Here is a 25,663-nt window from a genome sequence, read left to right as displayed (position 1 = left end):
AGTAAAATACAAATATTACCTTATACAACATCTAATGTACCAGTCTTGTACAGTGTAATATAATTTGTATTATTTTGAAGAATGCACAAAAAATTTCAAGCAATTACGGGAAAGACAAAAGAAGATATCTTATCAAGAAAATCATCATTACCGCCATGAAGTGATATTGGATAACAGCATTTCCCTTTCTATTTTTAGGGTTGATTCCCCCATGCACACTATGGTGCCAGTGTCTATTTTGACATTCACATTAAATCCAATTGGATTACTGTAAACAGTCCAGATGCTGTGATTGGTGTACCCAGTACAGATGTCATGATTGGAGGCGGTTTCTATATTTAACAAACACAACAGCCAATCATACATAATGTTTGTTCCTCAAACCTCAACAGAACTACAGCTTTGCTGCCTTACAATGAGAACATGTTCTATGAGACAGTAGTCACTTTTATCAGTTCTGGTTTTTATAACCGATAAAATGTGTAGAATTTCCTTTTGGTAATGTCTGTGTAAGTACAGCAACCATACATATAAACGAGCTGTTATTTCTCCAAATTTAAAGTAATAACAATTTTTTTTAATAAAGTGCTTTTATTTAAGAAAGATGTAGAGACCAACATCACAATTGACAGATGTTTCTTGAATTATTGAGCATGTTAAAAAATAAGCTTTTCTGCTAGCAAAGGAAGCAGTACAAATACTTCCACAAATGTACCCATAGTCACCATAGTTACAGTAGACTGTTCAACAGTTTGGCAATTTGATCATAAGCAGTTAAAAGCTCAAGCCCCCACAAAACCAGATAAAGAAATTAATCACGTTTTTATTTTTTTTAACAATTGTTTATCATTGTAAATACCTCAGTGGATTAATTGCGTGTTCCCCAAAATCAGTAATGTATATTTGAAACCCCTTAATCTCTTCTGGAAGGATGTAAGGCATATCAAAGTTGCTTCTCTGGGTTTGATTAGTTTGGTCTTGGTGGCGTGGGACCCACCTGACACAAACACGACACCCCAGTCAGCCACATCAGAGAAAGCAGACTGGCTGAGCCGCACACCTGACGACACACTCAGCTAGAATCCACTGAGGATCTCTGAAAGCTCAAGTTGCATTTACATCAGGTCATAAAAGTCCATCATAGTCACAACTGGGTACAGAACCATGCTACGTTTCCTTTTAAACCCTGCTGTTTGTGGCGACTGGTAACCATAGACATTTCCCTGGTTATGAAACGTCTATGTTGCAATCTGATAGTGGCTGAACACGTCTGAACTGCAAAGGTGAGATCACCCAACAGGCACAATGGCAGATGCTATTGGTTGTTAGAGTTGAGGTGGTCATGGTCGATGCTGCTACTTTTAAAGGACAACGAACAGAGTTGAAACCCGCCCAGTTAAGGACAGCAGGAAAATTCTCTTGATTGGACGCACAGGAACACACCGCACGTCAGAGACAAACTATCGTGCAGTTGGTCTAAGTCTGACTAGGAGCACAAGTTCGTATCGGGAGGTCTACTTTGATACCACGGCGCAAGCGGAATGTGGCTGGAAACTTTTCCAGAAGATTCCGCTTACGACCAAACGGCCTGGCGTTATTCGGGGGCAGGGAGGCAAACAGGAATAAACAGCAGCAAGTCATAGTTATGACTTGGTCTGGTTTTAGTATAAGGAATGACCATATCCGTGACTCGATTTAAAGGAATATACTTCCACAAAATGTTTCGAAGCAATTAGGGACTGTAGAATGATGTAACCCTGAGATATTCTATCTTCAGTCAGACCACAACCTTCTGTGATGTTTAGTGGGAGTACAGGACTGTGGTCATTAGCACAACTGTGAACCATCAACAACCATTGACAGACTCAACTTCGGCTTTTGACTAAACAACTAATACAGGTGCATCACAGGTTGCAACCTAGAAAAACCTTCCAAAATAACCTCAGACGACACAGATGACTTTAGGAGTGACTAAGTACTATGCAGAAATAGAACTATACAAAGAAGCATCGTTTTTCATACCAGAAATTGGTACATTACTGTCATACCATTAACAAATAACCTGAATTGGCAGAATTCACGACATGTTCCATAAATTACAAGAGGTTGCATAGTGGGTTGTGGTGGAAGGTTGGAAAGGAAGGCTGGGGTCAAGTGGCTGTATCTCTGACAGGAAGTGCCAACTCAGTTATGGCACAGTGTCGTCGTCCGTCGTTGAAAACGTGTCACCTGGTCCAGCCTGCTACTTCTCTGTTAGAGACAGCTGCAGTATCCTCTCCAGCTCCTCCTCCTCCTCCTTCCTCCTCCTCTGCTCCTCCATCTGGGCGCGGGCAGACAGCTCCATGGCCAGACGCAGCTCCGCATCACGGCTGGAGGCTGAGCTCGACCCGGACGGATTCCCGTCTCCCAGATCCACTAGCGCCCCCTCTGGGATGCTCCTGGAACGACACAGCAGGATTTTTGTTTCGTTTTTGTGTGCAAAAAAATCATACTCAAAAAGCGTCAAAATGGCCGCCTTAGCAATGTTGGATGTTGCGTACCTGTCGCTGGAGCTGCTGGGCAGGAGATCAACAAAGTCCCCGTTGGCGTTGTCCCAGTTCAGCTCCTAGGACACAACCAGCATGGAAACATCAGACAGGGACGTGGCTCTGAGAACACAACCAGACCCCATGTCGAGCGGTGTGGTCAAGGGGCGTAGTTTTGGGTTGAACATTGGTGTTGAAGTAACATACCACAACATTAATAATATTGAAACATCGTTGGTGTTTGAATATTGGGGGAGGGGGAGGGGGGGTTATCCAACCACCATCCCCCCCCACAAACTACGCCTTTGGGCAGGGGTGGGCAATCCTGCCCTTGGGTGTGGCTGTGTCGTGGTGAGTGAGGCAGACCTGGGCCGGGCTCCCGCTGGTGTCCAGCAAGCTCTGGTGGATGGCGTACTGAAGGAGCTCCTCGTCGTTGTTGGATACCGGAGCGTGCCGGCTCCCGCCTCGGAGACGGTAGTTAGGCGGGACCACGAACACCGACGGGCACACCTGGAACGGGGGAGGCGCTGCTGGGGGGGGAGGGGCTGCAGGGAGGAGGGGGTCAACGGTCGTACAAGGAACCCAGGTTGGAAGGGAGCAAAACAAGCTACTTTAGCATCAGAATATTCATTTTAACCTTTAATTACAATAACACGGTCAGTCAGTCGGACGCTTTGTTCCAAAGAGACGTCGAGGTTTTACATGTGTGTGTGATGTCATCTGGGTGTTTCCTTATGCGTGTGTGATGTCATGTGGGGGTTTTCGGCTCCTACCGGCAACCTCGCCGTCCTCCGAGGGAGAGGGCGTGGTCGCTGAGGGCGGCGTCTCTACCAACTCTGCTGTGCTGCACTTGTTGACGCTACCGAAGGTAATCCTTGCGTTCAGCACGTGGAACAAGGGGATTTCTGCAAGAGGCGCATGTTTCATCATGTCACTACAAGAAGTTTCAGGGTATGCAGATTTGAGAGTTCAGGTTGAAATCCAATTTTACGGAAACATTTCACCATAATTTCTACACTATAAATTGTACAGTGTTTGTGATATAATTACTATTATTTTGAGGAATACACAATAACTCATGCAATAACTGGAAAGACAAAAGTGAAAAAGTGTTGAGTCACTCGACCTATTTTCACGGGGAACCCAGGAGGGAACTTGAGGGTGACGAAGTCTCTCAGGCGTGCAAAGTGAGTGCTAGTCCGAGCCATGAGGTCGATGATGGGGGTGACCTGCTCCACCAGCGACAGGGGGTGGTCCTCACTCATCCACAAGGTCCCCTTGAACCTGCACGGAAGGGAGGGGGGGAACACAGAGAATAACATCAACCAAAGCGGCTGATTCACCAAGCAGCTGCTTTTGTCCAAAGCCACATCCATACAGTACAGGTGTGGAGGGGGCTGAACTGGTGACCTGTTCATTTGTAGGGCAAATTCTCTACCCCTGAGCTGTACCCACACCCCAAATCATCTACATCAGTAGTCTTCCACCCTGGTCCTCAGGGCCCACTGTCCTGCATTTTCTAGATGGTTCCCTGCTCCAACACACCTGGTGCAGATGAATAGGTCGGTTATCAGGTTTCTGCAGAAGGCTGTTAATGACCATCTAGAACCAGCAGGGAAACATCTAGAACATGGAGGACAGTGGGCCCTGAGATCCAGGACTGACGACCACCACTCAACATAATCTCCCGGCCTAGGCTTATCCATCCATGCTTTCTCACTAAGTGACCAGATCTCTTCCTGGTGAAATGGAGGAAGTTCTCACTTCTGAGTTCGGATGGTGAGTTCTATCGGACGCCCGATATCTCGGTCTTCCAGGTCAAAGTCCGGGTCAAAGTACTCCTCAGGAGTGATGGCAGTGGGGTTTGTGGCCGTCGCAAACTCCAGGGTGAGGTCCTGTCAACACAACACAGTCTGATAGAGGAACTCCAGGGGCCCGTTCCATAAAGCCAGTTTACCAAATAAGCCAGGGATAGGAAACTCGCTTTGTGGACCAGGCCCCAGGTGCCGCCTTTGCAGCACCGACAGTAAACGGACAGCGTTTATCTATTTAAAAGGGGGTTTAACTGTGAGTGTATGAGAGTTTAACGCCAGCTTGGCCTGTAGCTCTTACCCCTTGAGCGTTGATCTGCTGTTCTACAGTCCCCAGCAGAGACTCCAGAACATTCCTCTCACCTAGGAGTGAAAAGGCTAATTACACATCTCGTCACTGCCCTGCTAGTGTCATAAATGCCAAACATAACAACATTCCCACACCCTGTCTCAGACAACTGTTTGTTATACACAGCGGTGGTCTTCAACCCCGGTCCTGCCCTGCATGTTTTAGATATTTCTCTACACATCTAAAACATACAGGACAGTGGGCCCTGAGGACCAGGGTTGAAGACCACTGACACACAGGAAGCCAGAACGACACGGATAATTCCCCTACTTTTGATCCTCGCTTTCTCCTCGTCTGTGAGGTGTTCAGTCCTGGTCCTGATCACCACGTTGACGTTGTTCACAGCGAAAACCTGCAAGGATCACATGACATCACACAGGATCACGTGACATCACACAGGATCAGGTGACATCACACAGGATCACGTGACATCACACAGAATCAGGTGACATCACACAGGATCAGGTGACATCACACAGGATCACGTGACATCACACAGGATCAGGTGACATCACACAGGATCAGGTGACATCACACAGGATCAGGTGACATCACACACAGCTTAGAGAGCAGACAACTGGATATCAGAACACGTGTGTGAGGGTCCTAGTAGACAATCGTCTGTCATGTACCTTAGCTTCGAATCCATTGACAACATCAGTTTTGTCAGTCCTCCAACCCCAAATCCCAGACTTATTCCTGAGTGATAAAAATTGTATTATATGCATATATTTTTTATATTTGAGCAAAACAACAATGGACGATGGCGGTAGAGGATTACAATCGGGCCTTGCCTCTCAAATGCAATAAGCTTAGTGTCCAGGAAGGTGTTCACAACGGGAGTGGTCAGTCTTTTGGCCACTTCCTGTTCGGCGGGCTGCATGGAGTCCATGGTCACATCCTCCATCTCCCGCGAGATGTCGAAGCGCTCCGTGTCCACCACTTCCTCGTCATGGTTCACCTCCATCAACTCTGTACACGTGTCTGTCACAGGGAGCAACCACAGAGAAACAGAGAGAGAGAGAGAGAGAGACAGAGAGAGAGCGAGAGAGACAAATCAGGTTGTGGGCAATGATGGGGAGACCCTTGCTCAGTTATGCCACCGCGTCTTTCAGACATGAAACACACACACAGAGACATGCACACACACACACAGAGACACGCACACACACACGCACACAGAGACATGCACACACACACACACACACACACACACAGACACACACAGAGACACACACACACACGCACACAGAGACACACACACAGAGACATGCACACACACACACACACACACAGACAGACACACACACAGAGACCAGGATGTGAGAAGCTCCCGGTAGGCCAGGCCAGGTGAACGTACCGTCTCCTCTGAAGATGTAGCTGCGGCGGCCTCTGATCCAGGTCATGTTCTCGAAGCCCAGCAGGGTGGCGTCCACTCGCAGGCTGGCTCCGCTCTTCCAGATGCGGCACACGTCGCTGGGACACACCCGCGACACCAGAGGAACTGAACAACAACGCAGTTACACACATTTTATTTGGGTTCATTTATTTGTTTTATACTGGCACCAGCTAGCTCATGTATTGCCGGGGCAAAATGTTCTGGATAGAAGGACTTAACCAATAATTACTTTTTCTTTTTTTAAATTTAGTCTAATACGATCGAACTTACTCCAACTTGTGAACTCCCATTTCATTTCCATGTAGAAATCTGGAGACTGGAGGTGAGAAAGAGGAATACGTGAGACCACAACTTTAATTTCTCAAGCAATCAGCGTGCTAGTGTGATTACTGAGAATACTGTAGGCAGGGGAGGGGGGGAGGTGGAACAGGTGGGGGCACAGAGAAAGGGGGAACAGGCAAGGGGGGAAGGTGGGGGGGGGACACTGGCAAGGGCAACAGAGGAAGGAGAGAGCAGACCTCTCGGATCTTGCTCAGCAACTCTGGAACTCCTCCCAAGGCGGTAGAGGCTTTGAGGTAGTCTCGACGCTGCAGCACCAGCTGAACCATCTCTGGGTCTCCAGTGCTGACTGCTTCCTGTAGCACTAAACAAACACAAGTGGATGAGAGATAGCTAGCTAGAGAGTTTACATAAGTCCAGACAATGATGTCAACTGTTTCCACCAGCACAAACTATAAACACCCCCTTGTGTGACCAGACAAAAAGGTATTGTATGAACCGCTAGAGTTGAAACTGTCTCGCTAAGGCAGGGAGAGAGAACACCCACATAGACAGACATTCATCTGGAAGTTTCTTACTGTTGATAGATCAATCGTTGTATCTATATATCCAAAACAGTGAGTTATGCTGAATGACAAGCCTACTATAAACAAATGAGACCGCAAAGCATCCTGGCTGAGTTCCAGGATGCTGTAATAGCCTGTGAAGAGCCAAACTAACCTGTCCAGTTATTGGCATTCTCTTTGGTAACTTCTGCACCATGTCGCAGAAGCACTCTCACCGACTCCAGGTGGCCTAACGACACGGCCAGGTGGAGCGGCGTTCTCCCTCGGGGGTCCACTGCCTCGATATCATGCTGAGAAAAGGAAGAAACGGCAAAGTTCCTAGTATTGCAAGGTTGAGCCTTGAAAACAAGAACGACGACAAGTGTCGTGATGGAATTTATAATAGAATGTTTAAGGTTTCTAAGCTGCATGAAATCACTGGATATCTGAGCTGTCATGGTTATGCACTGTGGCCATTCCAGCTGATGTCACATTCTAATTTAAATGACGTTGTTGGCATGGCTCTTGTCTTGTAAATTGTGGCACTGTAAGCAGAGAAGGGTTGTTTATTATGTAGCAGTTAGTTAGCTTGGCTGGCTAAACAGTTACAGTACAGCACTAGTCCTAGCTACCAACAAGAGTAGGTACGGTAGCCGTAGCCGATGTCAACAATACACACAGACACAGAAATTTCTTTTGTAGTTGGTCTAGGTATTTTTCTTTCAGCTAGCGTTATATAGCTAGCTAGAAGCTGGTGGGCTGTCAGTACGTCGTCAAAAAGTAGACTAGCCAGCCAGCTAGCATACCAAAAGCTAGGCTATCGTGTAAGAAAAAAAAAAAAAAAAAAAACCTCGGCTTCAGCTCAGCAGTCAGATATTACATTGAAATTGTCACAAACCTGAAATAACTGGCTCTCCAATATCCTGTAATCATTTCCCCAGACCGAGAAATGCAGCGGAAACTTAACCCTGAAATCTTCGTTGGCCGCTGATAACATCTTCCTTCTCGTCGAACTTATCAAATGAGAAAACTAGCTCACATGAATGGCCATGTGAAAGCGGTACTAAACCCTATTATTAATCATATGTGATATTAATTCATTTTATGTACACGGTTTTATGCCTTATGTTGAGTTGTGATTGCTAACTTTTCACAAATGAAACTTTTGCAAAATAAGGAAGTGCCAAGTTGAGTCTATTGTTATGGGGGTGTTAGGAAATAAAGAATGTCCTATTTTTGTGCATTTTGGTTATTACTGTGAATCAGTACAGGTCTTAAATGGCAGTAAATACAAAATTTGCTATTGCATTTGATAAAATACAGTTCTGATGTCAATATTCTCACTAATAATACATCCCTCCATAAAAAGTGGGTCATTCCAAAACAAAGACGAAACCAATCAACGCTGAGGCAAAGCGGAAGAGTTCTCCAAACCATTAGGTGCGTTTGACTTCATGCAGCGCCGGCGTTGCATGCTGCCGGCTGACTTGAAGCAGCCAATGGCATTCTCACCTTGAAGGCAGCAGGCTGCAGCCAGCTGTCGGCGCCGCCGGTGCTGCATGAAGTCGAACACACCTATTAACATTGGGAACCTTGTATGGAAGAAAATCAGTGACATACTGTTTTGAATTTTAAAAGGTTTTGAATATCTTCGTTTTGAATTAACCTCTTTAAAATTGAAATTTTGGCAATTTGACTTTATTTAAATGTAAAACAAAAATCATATCCATAAATTCAAGGTTTGGATATTCAGTTTTCTCAAAAAATGGAGCCTAAAAAAATTTATATCACCTCTCCCATCTCACTTTTCTGAGAAGGGTCAAACTGCAGACTTTTCTCCTCAGGCCCCTCTCATCCAGGTGTAGCTGCAGATCAGTCATACCATTATGTCTATGAGTCATACAATCACAGCCTGGGGTCTGAAGAGATGTCCGGTCTGAGGCAAGTACCTTGGCCTCCTGATGTTGCAATCTGATGTTTTGACATTGAAATACATTTTCTAATCATCATCATAAACATTTTGCCGTTTTAAAATATAAGTGTGCTTTTTCTATGGACGGTTTAATGTTTCACGCACAAGTCAAATTCCATTTTATATGGAACAACCTTTTTTAATGATTCCTGTCGGATAGGTTTGTGTGAGTACCGTTGCTATAGGCAGCATCATCAACAACGCAATTTTTAACGCTTGTCTAAAAACTATGTGACATCAACTAGCTAGCTTAGCTAGCTGGGAAAATGTTATACTTTTCTGAAAAACAGCAGTAAGCTGCAAGAAGTGGAGTACTCGACAGCAAAAGCCAGTTAGTGTTAACGTTAGCAGAAGGCTAACCATAACCATGCAAGACTGTTTTGCGGGCTGCTATTATTAGGAGTGTAAGCATCAGCATTTTTCACCATTTGGGACGTCATTATCGGATCGGATCAGGTTTCGTAGCTGGCTCTTTATTTGTTAGCAGCTATGCATCTGACAGTAATCGTGATTTGAACTTTCCAGGAAGGCATTGAAGCGATAACATCAGCAACTCAGCACCTCCGCAAGACCATGCCCTGCCCCTGCCAAAGATGACCTAAAAAGGGACAAAGAGAGACTTGTAATTGTAAGATGTCGGAACGATATCCTTTGGCCGAGAAAGCTCTATCCGAGGGTTATGCCCGGCTGAGGTTTAGAGACACATCGCTGCTCATCTGGCAACAACAACAGCTGGAACTGGAACAGGCGCCGCCAGCAAACTACCTCAGTCGGAGTCAAAGTACATGGTACAGTCAATACGGGAACCAAGCCGTCGTAGTACGGGATAAAAACTCCCTTGACGCCGCTGAGACCAGCGGCCGTTCCAGGATTTGTCTAATTATGTGACAGCTGTCACAAGAGACGTACTGAAAATGTCCTTGATGGTAAATGACTGTGTCAGTATGTGTATCTGGTCATGGGGGGTAAGCCTGGTTTGAGGCATGCATTACAGTGTTACATATTTCTTGCCTTCATGTCAGAACACGTCCGCGGTACATTCATTGCAGTGTAATGTAGTTTTTGTATGTTATATATACAATTTATTTTGTAAATAGTCATATGTTCATACGTATTCATATTTTGAATGTTTCGTGCTATCGTTTCAAACGAAGATGTGCTACTAGGGCATACTACCATCCTGACCCATTAGCGACCAAAAATGATTATACAATCTGGCTTCAGCACACTTGCGGGACGTGAAAGAATGCCGAGGAGAAAATCAACACGGGCCGTGAAATAACCACTAACGTACTATTCCAACGTACAGCACTACACATACAGTCAATCTTCCTGAAGATCCATCCAGGATTACAGGATATATTCCTCATGTCACACAGGAGTGCTGAAACAGGGTTGACTACCACACGGTCAATAAAACTTTATTCGAAAAGGCAAAAAAATCATTTATACAAGTTTGTTTTGAAGCACAGGCTCTGCTGGCTTCCTAAGAGCAAGTCCAGTCATGGGGCATCACAGGCCTGGACTACAACAAGCTACTGGGCAACCAGACGATGTTGTGGTGATCAAGACTCTGTAGGGCATGGTCACAAGGCATCAGAGGTGTTCTACAGAGAACCACACATCAGAGGTGTTCTACAGAGAACCACACATCAGAGGTGTTCTACAGAGAACCACACATCAGAGGTGTTCTACAGAGAACCACACATCAGAGGTGTTCTACAGAGAACCACACATCCACAGGTTACGTTTATGTAGTTTATTTATGAAAACAAAGGAACTCAGAAAATAAGGGATCCCATAGAAGTAATTACATCAGTTCATTCAGCTTTGCTTGTCTGTTCTCTCCCAGGGGGCCTGGAGGTAAGGATGATGATTCCTCCAGGGCTGCTGTCTACACGAGATACCATACAGTGCTCAAAGAATATCTGAGAAAAGTTATCAGTCGGAGTGCATGCAAATACATAAAATCATTTAATTAAAATATAAAATCAACTATAAATTGACCATGAAACTAAAAACAAAAATGAGTGAATATGATGAAAAGACTTCTACTCATATCCCATTCATCAGTCAGGTAATCCAGCTGATGCTGTCTGTGTTGTGGGTCGCCAGGCGTTGGGAGGTCCCCTCCTCTGGCCGCAGGACTGACGGCAGGCAGTCGCACTTACCACGTCAGATAAAACAGAGCCACATCTGTCATCAGTCACCACAGCTGTATCACACAAGGTATCAAACAAACAACCTGAATACATGATTTGGAATTTGGAAGGAAGACCAGAGAGCAAATCACAACATAGTTCACTAGCTTGATTTACAAAAGGTCTCGCTATGCTCAAATAGAAAACAAAAAGATGGGTGACATTTACTTTGAACAGACTGTCATGTGTCCTGTGTTCAGTAAACTAATTAAGTTGTTTTATGTGTTTTTCACACAAATACTACAGAGAACCAGGCTACAGTTAGTGTTTGTTACACCAGAATAGGAAAAAATGAAACATTTCAATAGAATCGCTGTCCGATAACAAACAAACCATTGTATTACATTCAGAAATGACAGGTGGCAGTAATGGCAGGTACCAGGTGTGGTACTGCCCCACCACTGGCAGAGAGAGAGAGAGAGAGAGAGAGATGAGTGAGAGAGAGAGAGAGAGGAGTGAGAGACAGGACCTAGAGAAACAGCGAAAAAAGTAGGAGGAAAACCCTAGAGAAAAAAGAAAACCCAGTCTTAACTGCTCTGCAGAACAAATTCTAAATCGACTAACTGGACATATCACTCGAGGAGCTGATTAGTGGAGAATCAGAGGTGGGCTCGTAGGTTTGTCTGTCAGGGCAGCTTATTCCCAACCCCAAGAATCAGTCTGGCCTGCCCTGGGTACTGGGGTCAGGGGGGGGGGGGGGGGTAGTGGGGAGTATCAAAACAAACACTGGTACAAAATATGAGACACGTAATAGACATCAACACAATCCGTGAAGAAATATGAAGAAGTAGTGTTGGGTTAACTGACGTCCTGACCTCAGGCTTCTGACGCTCTGCAAATAGACGGCAAGCCTGGGGGCTGCAGGCAGGTCAGAGGTCAGGGAGACCCTGGGGGTGACCCTGGAGGTCAGAGGAGGTGGACAGGATTGAGACGTGTACCATGCTTCTCCAGAGATCACTTAAAAAAACAAAAAACTAATGTCATTCTGAATCCACGGAACGTTTCAATGACATCATCGTTAATCCTGTGACGACTGAAGTAACCACAAATATGCTGTAACCGTGGCGATACTGTTTCCGAGTTGATCGGTAGCTGTGGTCCAGAGCCGCCGGTGTTTACGGCGCTGGCTAGAACCCTCTGACCGTGGACGCTTCTGGAATGTTGCTGAGGTGAAGGAGCGGCGGGGCAGGGGGGGGGAGCAGTAGTCTGCCAGGGGAAGGGACCTATCGTTGCCACGGAAACAAGTCTTTAGTGTTGTCGTCCAGGATTCCCCTCCGGGGATAACGACAACGAGCCTCCCAGACAGCAGCCGTGGTCAACCGGGATAAACAAGAGGAAGTGACACGTTGCTCTTCCTGTCTGTAGAGGAAGTGACACGTTGCTCTTCCTGTCTGTAGAGGAAGTGACACGTTGCTCTTCCTGTCTGTAGAGGAAGTGACACGTTGCTTTTCCTGTCCGTAGAGGAAGTGACACGTTCTTCTTCCTCTCTATAGAGGAAGGTGGGGGTGGTGGTGGTGGTACCAGGCGGTGCCCTTGTAGGGCAGCACAACACAGAGAGACTAGGGACAGTCAGATACTGCAGTCTCACTCTGTTCCTACTGGCCGTACGACTCTACAGGCCTCTACATACAACCCATGGCCAGGTTCCTCAGACCACGCCTGCTGTTCCTCAGAGAGAAGGTCCTCCAAGGAGATTAGCACTAGTAGCTAGAAAAGGGTTAAATGAGCGAGAGGGCCTCACATATGTACAGTCTGGCTTCAGGATGGAACTCCTCCGAGTGGCCTTCGGGTGGTCTGTGTATGTGTGTGTGTTCAGTCTGAGTCACAACTAGAGATGGAAACATGTCTGTTTGTTCAGTCCCTTGTCACTACTGGAGATGGATTCACACATTTGTGTTATGTGTCTACGTGTTTGTACGCGTGTCCTTACTGGAAACAGATCTATTGTGTGTATATGTGTTTAGTCCGAGTCACTACAGAAGCTGGATCCACATGTGTGTGTGCATGTATGTGTGTGTGTATACGTGTGTGTGTGTTCAGTGTGTGTGTGTTCAGTCTGAGTCACTGCTGGAGCTGGACCCGCTGGAGCTACTGCTCCCAGACTCAGAGGAGCTGCTGCTGCCACTCAGACGAGAGGCCCCGCCCCCTGCAGCCGCGCCCGCCGCCTTCTCTGTAGGGGAGAGACACGGGTCATCAACACACACACACACATATATACACACACACAGATGTGATGCAGATACGGACGCACACACAAATAAACATATACACACACACATGCACACAGGTGGACATGGACACACACACAAGATGTTTCCCAACAGAAATTCCAGTAAAGTCAGTTTCATAGAGCGAAGGTGAGGGGGACAACCAAAGTGTCTGAGTGCCAGACGGCAGAGCAGAGAACACAGAGAGGAGAGAGAAGGCACGTGTCGAAGGTGTCTAAAGTACGGGCACAGAAACCTAGACTGGAGACCTGATCAACGTACATCCTCTCTCCAACCTTTCAACCTCTCATCTCCTCTCTGTCTGTTAAAACTGGGGTGTACCCTGTCTGTTTCCCTCAACGCTCCAGAGCATCTCTCTCAATCTCTCTCTCTCCAGAGCAGGCCTGTTTGAGGCCTCAGGTGCTCCTGCTGAACACCCAGCCCAACAGCAGATACCTGTTCTGGACGATCTCTTGCTGCTGCCCAGCTGTCCGCTCACGTCCTGTAGTCTCTGCTCTAACACTCTCTTCTTCTCCTGAACCAGCTCCTCCTTAGACCTGGAACTCTTTTTCCCAGAACCCACTGCAGGAGACACAGCAGTGCATCAGCTGGCAAGGTGCTGTAGTGTCATAACTACCCCCCCCCCCCTACAACCTCTACCATCTAGCCTCTAGTCTCTACTGGCTGCATGTGGCCGTCTGTCAGAAGCTTGGGACGGGGAAGTCAGTAAGACTGACTGGAAGGACACAAGGACAGACAGACAGGCAGACAGACAGGCAGACAAAGAAAGAGAGGGTCGGAGGGAGGGAGAACAGAATGGAGCTTTACAGTGCTTGGTCAAGAGTGAAAAATGAATTAGCTGTCAAACAATACAAGACTTAGAACACATAGAGAGAACGGTGGAAATGAAAAGGGAGGAGATGTGTGCGTCCACACACACACACACACACACACACACAGCCTTACGTAGCAGCTTGCGTTGTTTCTTCTGCAGGCAGGACTTGACGTATCTCTCCAGCTCCCTCAGAGTAGACGGCTTGAGCGTCTCGAAGTCGATCTCGATCTCGTCTGGGTTGGAGTCCCGCAGCGAGGGCTCCCGGGACTGGATGATGTGGACGACGCGGCCCAGCTTCTCCCCCGGGAGACGGTTGATGTCCAGGCTGAGCTGGCGCTTCTCGTCGTATGACATCGGCAGGGACGGCTCCTCCCCCTCCTCGCCGTTCGCCGGCCCCGCCTTCGATCCCTTCTTCGGTTGCCTAGGAGACGAGGGTGACACGGCTATTGCTCTGCTGGACGGAAATGCGACTGGGCATTGGATGGGGTCAGACAGGGTCATTGGGGTCAGACAGGATCAACAGGGTCAGACAGGGTCATTGGGGTCAGACAGGATCAACAGGGTCAGACAGGATCAGGGGACTAAGGGCTTGAGGGGCAGACTGAGAGGACGTAGGGGCCTGGGGTCAGATGGGATTAGGGGGTCACAAGAGGTCAGGAGACAGAGAAGGGCATGAAAGAGGGGTCTTGGGGCAGACTGGGGCAGTGTTAGGGGTCAGGGGTCGTCGGTACCTGGGGGCTGTAACGGTGCTGTTGGCTTTCCTGGCCGGAGCTTTCTTCTGATTGGCTGGCTTGGTCTGTTGCGGAGCCTTGGCTCTCTTCTCGTCCTCCACCTTCCCCTTGGCCGGCTTCTCCTTCTCTTTCTTCTTCTCCTTGTCCTTTTTCTCCTTCTTCTTCTTTGGTTTGCTGACCGGAGCCTGTGATAGGACAGCCAGTTGTTCGTGGACCGCCTTCAACTGAGGGTGGTGTGTGTGTGGGGGGAGGGGGGGCGTGGGGGGGAGGGCGTGGTCAAAAAGACAAAGGGGGCGGGGCATCAGCCATCTCTGGAGTGAGCAGTTTCCAAGCAACCTACATCTCCAGACACCATTACAGCCACCCCAGGTACACCTCCACAAGACAGAGATCTGTCTTTTCCTTTTGGTTTTAAATCAGTGTTTCTCGACCCTGGTCCTGAAGGAGACCGTGTCCTGCATGTTCTAGATGTTTCCAACACTCCCAATTCCGACGAACGGGTCGTTATCAAGCTTCTGCTGAGCTTGATACCAACCCGTTCATCTGAACCAGGTGTGTTGGAGCAGGGAAACATCTAGAACACGCAGGACACCAAGCCCTGAGGACCAGGGATGAGAAACGGTTTGAATCATGAGTCACCCACCTCGGCCAACATTTAGACAGAGACAGAAATATGAATCACTCCCAGTCAGCCCTGATTCAGCACAATTGCAATATGATTGGCGGTTTCCCTCCCCAGGCAGGTTAGATGCAATTAAGTGACAAAAAAAAGTTATGATGCCAACTTAAAGGGATAGTTCACTTTTTTTTTTTTTTTTTTTTTTTACAGTTGCCATGTTTCCCTTTTCATCAAGATTCCCCAATTTAAACATCCAAAAAAACGTGTCATTCCACATTCAGATTGGGAGAAAGAGGATTGGTTCAATAATTAGCTAAGCCAATCAAAACTTAGCTAGCCACTTCTGTAAAGAAACAGAACGAAAATGTTGAATGAAGTGACCTATCCCTTCAATATCACCTGTAATGAAGCACAGTATCACGAGAAGGAGGAATTTGAGCCAACTAATTGCTTTTGAGTTCAGAGAGCCCCAACCAGTAGAGATGTTGGAAAATGTGTTGACAGGGTTAGCATGTCATGCACATACAGGGCCTCTCTGTGATCAGAACGAGGGGATCCACATCGCAGGCCTACATGTGGTCAACATTTCAAAGGGATAGTTCACCATTTCAACATTCCTATCCACCTGACTAGCACTTTACTGCACTTCGCACAGAGAGCCGCTCAGGTGGGTCATCGAAGAGGGATCAAACACTAAAAGATGCTAATAACAGATCAGGTTGTTTGAGGTCACGTTGACTCTCTCTCTCCTGTCCTGAGATCACATGCAGCTCTCCCCTGCCTGCCGCCTTCGTAGGTCTCTCTAGTCACACCTGGAGCCCCGCTAGTCACTCTACTGCCGCCATCTGGGCCGGTCTCTCTCTCTCGCTCTCTCTCTCCCCAAGCCCCAGCTACGCACTGCCTGCTCCACTGCCTCCATGCTGCCTCATCCACTGCCTCAATGCCTAGTTCATCCACTGCCTACCTAGTTCACTGACTCAATTCTGCCTCCACACTCCCTGGTCCACTGCCTCATCTTCCTCCTTGTCTGCCTCTATCCAATGATTATTCTCCTCCCAACCTACCAACCCCCCCCCCCCCCCCCAACCACCACCACCAGCTGTCACCCCCCCCCCCTCCTGGCGCTCTCTAACCACGGTGCAGTTTGAACAAGGAGGATTGTGGGACTGGGAAGGAAGAGGTAAATCACCTGGAAACGTTTGGCACACCCGTTTTTGTCCCCCGCCCTTTTGGCAGCGGGGTGCTCCTGAGTGAACCGCTGGGTAGAAAGCCAGAGGGGGGGGCAGGGGGTCAGAGACACACACTCCACACAGCAGTTAACATCAGAAATACAGCTCAACTCTACTGGCCTGGGCTGGTCCATGGGGGAGGGATAAAGAGGGTGACTCGGTTCTCCCAAGCTTCTCAAGGTACAGTGTCAACATGCAAGCCGGTGTAGCTAACCCAGGGCCCTGTCTACGTAGCCTACTGCAGGAGACTGCCTCACGGGTGGTGGGAGGGGGCGGGGCCTGGTTCTGGTGTGGGTGATTGACAGGCGGAGCAGTCTTACAAGGCTCCTCCCCCCCCCCCCCCCTCTCTCTGTCTTATCTCAGGGGATGTTCAGGGGGCTGTCTGGCCTGGTTCACCCTGACTGCTCTGGTGACTCTGCTAGGCTAGGGTAAATATGAGCTAGGGTGGGGGGTGGGGGTGGGGGGGGGGGGTGGGACGGTCCATCCCTGCAGGGCGCGGGGGGGGGGGGGGGTCTTGGTCCGAGGTTGGTAGAGCCCACCTGTTCCTGTAGCTCGGCCAGCCGCGTGGCGCGTTCCTCCTCGGAGTCGGAGCTGTCTGTGGAGGAGGAGCCGGCACTGCTGTCGCTGCTCGCCGTGCTCTTACTGACCACCGGGGGCGCCGCTGCCTCAACTGGCTCGTCGGGCATCTTGGCAAAGCGCATCTCGAAAACATCCTGCCGCGCAGACACACACACACACGCGCGCGCAGACACACGTACACACACACACACAGGAGTGTTCAAACACAGATGTGTGAGAGTGTTTGAGAAGTTCACACATTGGGCTATGCTTTCCGCCTCCAAGCTTAGGTGGGTGTGTGTGCGCGCATCCATGTCTTTGTGTGTGTGTGTGTGTGTACCTGCAGTTTGCGCGCCATGGCGACCACCTCGTGGTCAGGAGGGTTGTACTTGTAGCAGTTGGAGAACATCAACCGCACGTCTGTGGCGAAGCTCTGGGCGTCGGGGTATTCTCTGCTGTCCATCTTGGTCTGAGGAGACACACAGCACCACTCAAATACCACCTGGCACTGCATGTGTGTTGACAGTGCTGAGGTCCACTACAGGGTGTGTGTGTGTGTGTGTGTGTCTATACTGTGTGTGTGTCTATACTGTGTGTGTGTCTATACTGTGTGTGTGTCTATACTGTGTGTGTGTGTCTATACTGTGTGTGCGTGTCTATACTGTGTGTGTGTGTGTGTCTATACTGTGTGTGTGTGTGTCTATACTGTGTGTGTGTGTCTATACTGTGTGTGTGTGTGTCTATACTGTGTGTGTGTGTGTCTATACTGTGTGTGTGTGTGTCTATACTGTGTGTGTGTGTGTCTATACTGTGTGTGTGTGTGTGTCTATACTGTGTGTGTGTGTGTGTCACCTTGACAGTGCTGAGGTCCATGGGGTGTTTGATGATCTCGTGGTAGTCGTGCAGCTCCAGGGCGGCAGCGTCCACAGGCTTGTAGAAGGGCCAGGCGTAGGCTGCGTGCTTCTTGGACAGCATCTCCCTCAGGATGGTGTCACAGTGCTTCATCTGCTCCCCCACCCCCGCCCCCACCCGCCCCTTCTTCCCCCCCGCCTCCGCCCCCTCCTCCTCCTTGCGGGGCGGCTTGGGGGGGCGCGGGGCGCTGTCGCGGCGGGACGCCACCTTGGCCTGTTTGGTGTCCAGGGGCGGGGAGTCGCTCCGGCTGGCAGCGATGGCTGACGTGGTCGGGGTGGTGGTGTCTGCTTTCCTCTTCACACCCTTCTTCTGGGGAGGACGGACAGGCGCGCACACACACACACACACACACACACACACAAACACACACACAAACACAGGGGCAGACACCTCGCATCAACATTCTGATTCCCACGCCCCCTCCAACCGTGTGTGACGGTCTGGAGTGACTGTTCATTTGCTAAACGCTCGACGCCACGACGGTCGTTACCTTGACAACGGGCTGCGCGGTGGGCATCATGGCGGGTGGGGGCGGCGCTGGGGCGGGCGTGGGCGCGGGGGCGGGGCCGGAGGCGACGGTTGGCACGGGCGTGGGCGTGGCTGAGATGACGGGTGCCTGAGGGGCGAGAGGCGGGGTGCTGGGGTACGTGGTGGGGGGCGAGGCCGACGACTCTGCTAGCTGGCTCACTGGACACACACACACACACACACACACAGTTACTCTTGGGGGGTTCTCCAGCAACATTCCTCATAAAAATTCCTGGGTAACACACACATGAAAGGTTAACGTGTCACAAATTGCTCAACGCAAACGACACAAGAACAGCCCGGAAAGGGTCAGGACAGGGGTCAAAGGGCATGGCTGGGGGCAGTAGGAGTCAGGACAGGAAGGCCCGGGCCAGGAGGGTACCTTGACCAGGGCCAGATGGTTTCCGGGCCTTGTTTTTGGGGGCTGGAGGCAGGAGGGCCACTTCCTCCTGGGGCATCTGGGCCACTTTCTGCAGGAAGATCTTCTCCAACGCCTGGGCCATCAGGACGATGTCGTCTGTCGGCTGGTGGGCAGGAAGGTCAGAGCAAACAAATGTGTTTTATCGTACATTCATCCATTGGTGCTGGCGCCTTGGTACATATTTTTCAAAGAAATTCACTGAGCAGATGCTTGTTTATAAGTACAACTAGTACAATACTGTCCTAATATTAGTTTTTTTTTTGCAGAAGCCCATCGTTCGAACAGTATTTCGGTGGTCAGAATCAAGGAACAGTCTGTTCCTGAGCACAGTGATCAGGTAGTCCCTGTGTGCGTACGTGTGTGTACATGTGTGTGTGTGTACATGTGTGTGTGTGTACCTTGTTGTAAATGTAACAGTTTGTGAACATGGTGTTGAAGTCCTGCATGCACTCGCTGGCGCTCCAGTAGTAGTTGCTCTCCAGACGCTTCTTGATGGTGCCCATGTCCATGGGGCTCTTGATCACCTTGTGATAGTCCTGCCGGACACAGGTAAACACAGGTAAGCACAGGTAAACATACCACCACCACCCCGATACCACACAACACCTTCAAACAGGACGACCAACAGCATCCCTGCACATAGAAGGGCCTCACAGCTTAAGCCCACACATTCATGTTCCTGGCACACCAGAAGGAACCATGTTGTTTACATCTTCCTACTACAACAAAATGATCCCCTTAACTAGAATCGGCAGGCAGTATGTTTTCCTGATATCAATCCATCTTTATTTATATAGATAAATATACTAGACTGAAGTGAAACACGTTCCCCTGTGCTGAACGGATATCCTGAACATCCCTCTGTGTTGATCCGGCATAAGGCCTTTATCAGATCAGTCTACGTGCCCTGCTCCTCGTCTGGACCGACGGTGGACTTACGGCAAGGCCCAGTTTGATGGCGTCGACAGGCTGGTAGAAGGGCCACGCAAACTGGTGCTTCCAGAGTGTCTTGACCACGACGTTCTGCATGTACTGCAGCTGATTTGTCTTCCGGCCAGGCTTGGTGGGGTTGGAGGTTTCAGGGGCTGGGGGGTTGATGAGGGGCGGGGTGGCCTCGGGCGGGGCCGACATCCTGACTGCAGACTCCTACTTCCTGCTTCCTCCCGGTGTGTGTGACGCACGTCTGAGCGCGTGTTCTGGGGTCTTCAGTGGAAACAGGGCGCCTCTTTCTGCTCCGTGGTCCTCCAGACGCACTCACATCCCATCGCACAGCTGCCCTGGCGGAGAGGAAGCACAGAGGCTGTTTAATCAGGGCACTAGCGAGGAACCCAACGTCTCAGAGGTAACTATTTTCGCTGGCAGGCGTCTGAGTTGCCTGATGCACACCCGTTCTCACGATAATCAATAACATCTTGCTGTGAGTTGCTTCTCATACAAACACATGAGGAATTATTTCCACACACTAGCACTACGAGTCCCGTTTAGGTGATCTTGGTCTGTAATTTGGATGCAAATGTATGGTTAAACGTATACCTTGTGTCAACTGTGAAATGTTTTATCACTTGTATCTATTTCTTTCAAATAATTTATAAGCCAATCCAAAACATGGGGTTCAAACGTTAAACATTGGGAATATTTAAAGCCGATTAATAAATCATCACATATATCAAAACAGCTCATAATGATCAAATACACGTGGAGCAGTAGCCAAATCCAGCGAGGTGTTCTCGCGGACTTGGGACCAGTACCAGATGTTACACGACCTGGTCAGCTAGTATTTGACGAGTTCAATAAGTGTTGTGAGTGACAGCTACTCAGGTAGCTAACTAGATCACAAAATTATAAATCACATTCACCGCCAAATAGACATTTCATTAATTTCTCGACGGTAATCTAGCTCGCTAGATCTATATAGAAAGAGATTTGTAGCGCAACTAACTCACCTTAATGCACGGTGGGTGTACCGCTAAATAACGTAACGTTAGCCAGCTAGCATTTGCTTCAAAGATAAGTAATGTGGACTAGTTAGCCTAAGCTATCACAGCCAGCGTTCTCTCTAGCGTTATCCAATTAAGCAACCGAGTTGAATTGCACGCTAACAGTAAGCGTAAGATAATAAATAAATCATAAAAACAAGATTATATATTTATAACTTAAACTAAAAAGGTGGAAAGTAGCTAGCTTCTAGCACGTATCATAATTATATTCCTTTGAAAAGATGGCGGGCAGAGCAATGCAATGCTAAATAGCTAGCTAACAAACTGGTTAGCTATGCAGCTAGCTTCTATTTGGCAGTCCTATTTGTGCACGCGGTGATTCAGGAGCAGATGTCCCAGACAATAATACTAAACTAAAGTAGTAAATGAGCACTGTAGCCTCAATACCGAAGCAGATGTAATATTTTTATTTAGGATATGGTTACTCTAGCTGTACACTAGCTAGCCTACAGACCCTAGCAAAATGTAACCAGCTCGCTAGCTAAGTACGCTTTGTAGCTAGCTATGCATTGTTTCAAGGCGCCGAGCGGGCAGACGGACTCCCTTAAAAGCAACCTATATATTCAGTGCATTTGAGACCCATATGCGAAATGCATTACATAATTTAAATAAAACTAATATGAAAACAAATTTTACTTTATTGCTTTGTCCTCAAATGGCTCCAGCGGTGTTTAGATCGCAGTTTTCTGGCACCTTTTATTTAGCGAAGTGGCATAATAGATGAGTTATCAGCTGTCTGCGCGATTCCTTCCATGCACATGCGCAATATCCGTGGAGCACCCTGGGCCTTGTGGCTGTTCTACGAAAAAGCGCTTGGAATAGGTCGAAGTCTCTGAAGGACGGACTTCATTTCCCAGGATGCAGCGCTCAGAGCCAAGTTCTGGTTCTGGCCCACTCAGTTCGGCGTCGACTGCCCTGTTTGACGTTGTCTGAACTCTGTAAATAAAACGCTAGCTAATCAATTAGCCCAACTTACAGTCATTACCATAATCACATGAACACACTAATCAGTCAACGATAACCGTAAATCAGTGTAGCATACCTTGTCGCCTAGCTCAGACCTGATACAATTCTTGTCTAAATAAAAGCTTTATTTGCCCATCGGAGTGAATTATGACTATAGATTTTAAATATTTCTCAAAAGAAAATTGATCGGAATAAACTAGCAAGGAAAATGCTGTGCTATTGAAACGGTCGAAAGGCGTTTGGGTTTTTGACAGTTTGTAGCCTACTACACACAAAATGTGTAATAATATGGTGACATAATCCACTCGGATTATTTGTGTCACATATCTTTGTCACTTGGCCACATCACTGAGCCAAATCTAGGTAGGCCTACCTCAAACAACCACAATACCCCCCGGAACTTCTTGACAAGTCTACTCTACACCACTGGTTGTCTATCTCCGGGCCTCAGGGCTCACCATTTTTTGATGTTTCCATGCTGGTACAGATGAATGGGTCGATATCAGGCTTCCGCATTACTTGATAACGATCCACATAATAAATAAATAATTGTAATATTATTATAATTTTTGTAGTCTGGATGTTGCAACAGTTCAACAATTCATCCACAAGAGGGTGTCAGTTACAAATAAGATATCTAAAGGTGATGGGACCAGGTAAGGGTTTGAGTCTTGGTGTCTACAACTGTGTATCCAATCATATGCAAATATAAACTATTATGTTTGGTTTAATAAATACTCCCCCATACATTTTACAATACATTTAGTTTTGTACATTTTTAAGCATTTGCACTGATTTGTGGGTTAGCCAACACGTAACACCTCTGCCGGATTAAAACAACTTCTGTTGACATAGAACGTCTCTCACATCAAAGAATGCTATGTAGAACAAAACATTCAATGATAATATGGCTATAATCTAAAAAACAAATGCACATACTCAAACATACAAGAAAGCCACATTGCCCAGACATTCACAAGGTGCAATGCAACACATTCAGAGCAAGAGAGGCGTTTCTGCCAGCAGTCAGGTAGGGGAGGAGGTGGAGGGGGTGGAGGAGGAGGTGGAGCACATGCTTGTCAGGAGTGGCCTGGAGGAGGGAGGGGTGGAGGTGTGTTCAGATGCTGTCCTAACAGGAAAACCATGGTACATCGAATGACGCATCATAATGGGGGAATCATCCACACATCTATCAGACTGGCTCTTCCTCACGATGCCTGGGTAACCAAGTAGCACTTGAAGTAATCTTAAAAGTCAGCACTCAATGGACTACAGCTGCCCATATTGTGTGTGTTTGTGTGAGACAGGGGAAGTGTGTGTGTGTTTGTGTGAGACAGGGGAGGTGTGTGTGTGTTTGTAAGGGGTGTGGGTTTCGAAGAGAGATTTACTGGTGAGGTTCTGTTGCCATAGCAGCTGGATTTCAAGCATTCCATGGCCAGGTAGGTTCTAAACAGAGTGAGTGTGTGTGTTTACCTCTAGACTGCACTGTGACAGACACAGCTCTGTTTTATTTTCAACACACAGGCACACACACACACTCACACACTGCGGAACCCACACACACACACACACACTCACACACTGCGGAACACACACTCACACACTGCGGAACACACACACACACACACATTCACACACTCAGCGGAACCCCCACACACACACACTCACACACTGCGGAACACACACACACATTCACACACTCACACACAGTTCTCTTCTTCCAGGGTGTGTTGACTCAGTGGAATTCCTCAACTAGTTTATTTAACATTCTGCGGTTCAGCAAGTGGCTGTGTCCAGGAGAAGCCAGGCGTGCACTAGCAGTGTGTGCGTGTGCGTGTTTGCATGCGTGTGTATGCGGATGACTAAATGAGTGTATATAACATGCAAATCCATTGTGTTTTTTCTTTTGTTCAAATCCACATGCTTGTACAATGCACTGTAGTTGTACGTTTTGTGAATGTGATTACAAACCTGTAATCACCTGTAATCACACACATGGATGTGTCTGTGTGTGAGCACACCTGCCTGCCTGTTTCAGGTGTCCTCAACCTGCAGTACCACGGCTGTGGGCTGGGTGGCGCTGTGACACAGCCGTCTGTGTGTGTGAGGGTCTTTGTTTGGCCAGCCATTGTTGTCTCTGAGCTTGTGATACTTCCCTTATCATGAACTCTCTTTGTGTGGATTCCACTGAGAGAGAGAGAGAGAGAGATAGAGAGAGAGAGAGAGACAGAGAGAGAGAGAGAGAGAGAGAGAGAGAAGTAAAATAAGATCCTCGTTCTGACCTGGTGTGGTAGAGCGCTCTCGTCTTTCATTCTCTAGTTCCTCTCCTTTCTCCCCCCTCTCTCTCCCGCTCTGTCTCGCTCGCTCTCTCTCTCTCTCACTCTTTCTTGCTCTCTCCCGCTCTCTCTCGCTCTCTCTCGCTCTCTGTCTCACTCTCTCTCTATTTCTCTCTCTCTGTCCTTCTGGACCCAAGCCAACGGAAGCACATGACAGCACTCTGACTTGTCTAATATTACATCTGATTTTGATTGGATAATCGTGTCACGCTGTAATTGAATTGGTCCTCCAGAGGAGTGTGTTCCCTCCAGGTTCTCCCTGATCTCCTCTTGAACATCACCTTTGAGCCTCCCGCCTCCCTGCTCTGTCAACGCAGCGCCACCACTTCCTGTATGATGTACGCAGGAAGCACTTCCTGTATGATGTATACAGGAAGTATATGTCCCTTACCAGGTTTCTGGTCTTCTTGTGGATGTTAGGCCTGAAACAGAGGCCTTTGGGTGTCTGCCCCCTGGCCCCCTCGACTCCGCCCCTCCTAACATTAGTCCTAAAGGAACGGAGCTTGTCCAATCACAAGCAGGGACAGGCCACAGAGCCTCCAATCATGTGTCAGTAAAGCTGGGACAGGACAGAACTGTCTGGTCTGAGTGTGGAATGATCTGGAACGCAGCGGAACGGCCTTTCTCACAGTCCAACACACACACACACACATGCACACACACGCACAGTCAGAAAGCGAGGCTGTGTCTCCGGTCCAGATGTGTGTGTGTGCAAACCTTTCGCCACGGTTAAACACAGAGCAGCTCTTTTCCATTCACGCCCTCTCCCTCTTTCTTCTCTTTCTTCTCCCACTTTCTTCTCTCTCTCTCTTCTCTCTCTTCTTCTCTCTCTCCTTCTCTCTCTTCTCTCTCTTTCTTCTCTCTCTCTCCTCTCTCTCTTTCTTCTCTCTCTTCTCTCTCTTCTTCTCTCTCTTCTCCCTCTTTCTTCTTCTCTCTCTCCTTCTCTCTCTATCCTTCTCTCTCTCCTTCTCTCTCTCCTTCTCTCTCTCCTTCTCTCTCTCCTTCTCTTTCTCCTTCTCTCTCTCCTTCTCTCTCTCCATCTCTCTCTCCATCTCTCTCTCCTTCTCTCTCTCCTTCTCTCTCTCCTTCTCTCTCTTCTATATGTGTGTGTTTCTGGAGTGTCCACTGTGACTCTCTGTAAAGAGAGTTTAATAATCTCACCGGACCGCCAGCGAATCAGGGTCGTTTGATCATGCATTAATGAAGACCACATTAGCATAAGATGAAAGTGAGTGCTGATAGG

At 48.1% G+C, this 25,663-nt stretch overlaps 3 protein-coding genes across 11 annotated transcripts; 1 reads left to right on the top strand and 2 right to left on the bottom strand.

Moving 5' to 3' along the window:
• Positions 1–654: 654 nt before the first annotated feature.
• Positions 655–8,055, bottom strand: ankrd13a (ankyrin repeat domain 13A). The gene is made up of 15 exons (XM_084695150.1): positions 7,807–8,055; positions 7,084–7,219; positions 6,603–6,727; positions 6,355–6,400; positions 6,046–6,189; positions 5,480–5,669; positions 5,318–5,384; positions 4,956–5,037; positions 4,638–4,699; positions 4,290–4,420; positions 3,652–3,809; positions 3,299–3,430; positions 2,892–3,070; positions 2,541–2,605; positions 655–2,438 (listed from the first exon to the last, which is right to left on the bottom strand). The coding sequence occupies exons 1-15, from the start codon at positions 7,903–7,905 to the stop codon at positions 2,243–2,245; spliced, it is 1,812 nt and encodes a 603-aa protein (XP_084551276.1). The 5' UTR covers positions 7,906–8,055; the 3' UTR covers positions 655–2,242.
• A 979-nt stretch (positions 8,056–9,034) lies between these two features.
• On the top strand, positions 9,035–10,003 carry brd3os (BRD3 opposite strand). Its single transcript, XM_084694607.1, has 2 exons — positions 9,035–9,284; positions 9,406–10,003. The coding sequence occupies exon 2, from the start codon at positions 9,514–9,516 to the stop codon at positions 9,766–9,768; it is 255 nt and encodes an 84-aa protein (XP_084550733.1). The 5' UTR covers positions 9,035–9,284; positions 9,406–9,513; the 3' UTR covers positions 9,769–10,003.
• A 272-nt stretch (positions 10,004–10,275) lies between these two features.
• Positions 10,276–22,603, bottom strand: LOC146220098 (bromodomain-containing protein 3-like). Of its 9 annotated transcripts, none has more exons than XM_084694597.1 (14): positions 22,543–22,603; positions 21,755–22,054; positions 20,061–20,398; positions 19,520–19,657; positions 19,083–19,224; positions 18,663–18,859; positions 18,113–18,481; positions 17,601–17,729; positions 17,242–17,415; positions 16,663–16,731; positions 14,855–15,078; positions 14,255–14,544; positions 13,745–13,870; positions 10,276–13,251 (listed from the first exon to the last, which is right to left on the bottom strand). In XM_084694597.1, the coding sequence occupies exons 3-14, from the start codon at positions 20,250–20,252 to the stop codon at positions 13,133–13,135; spliced, it is 2,169 nt and encodes a 722-aa protein (XP_084550723.1). In that variant the 5' UTR covers positions 20,253–20,398; positions 21,755–22,054; positions 22,543–22,603; the 3' UTR covers positions 10,276–13,132. The 9 variants fall into 9 exon arrangements, with proteins under 9 accessions (XP_084550723.1, XP_084550727.1, XP_084550726.1 ...); XM_084694601.1 differs by having other exon boundaries at positions 14,855–15,039; XM_084694600.1 differs by having other exon boundaries at positions 18,113–18,478.
• Between the last annotated feature and the right edge of the window lie 3,060 nt (positions 22,604–25,663).

This window comes from Hypomesus nipponensis, chromosome 28 (assembly GCF_054491055.1).
Source record: "Hypomesus nipponensis isolate SF chromosome 28, ASM5449105v1, whole genome shotgun sequence".
NCBI lineage: Eukaryota > Metazoa > Chordata > Actinopteri > Osmeriformes > Osmeridae > Hypomesus > Hypomesus nipponensis.
The sequence above is the reverse complement of the archived record's forward strand: the minus strand, read 5'-3'. Positions and strand labels throughout refer to the sequence as shown.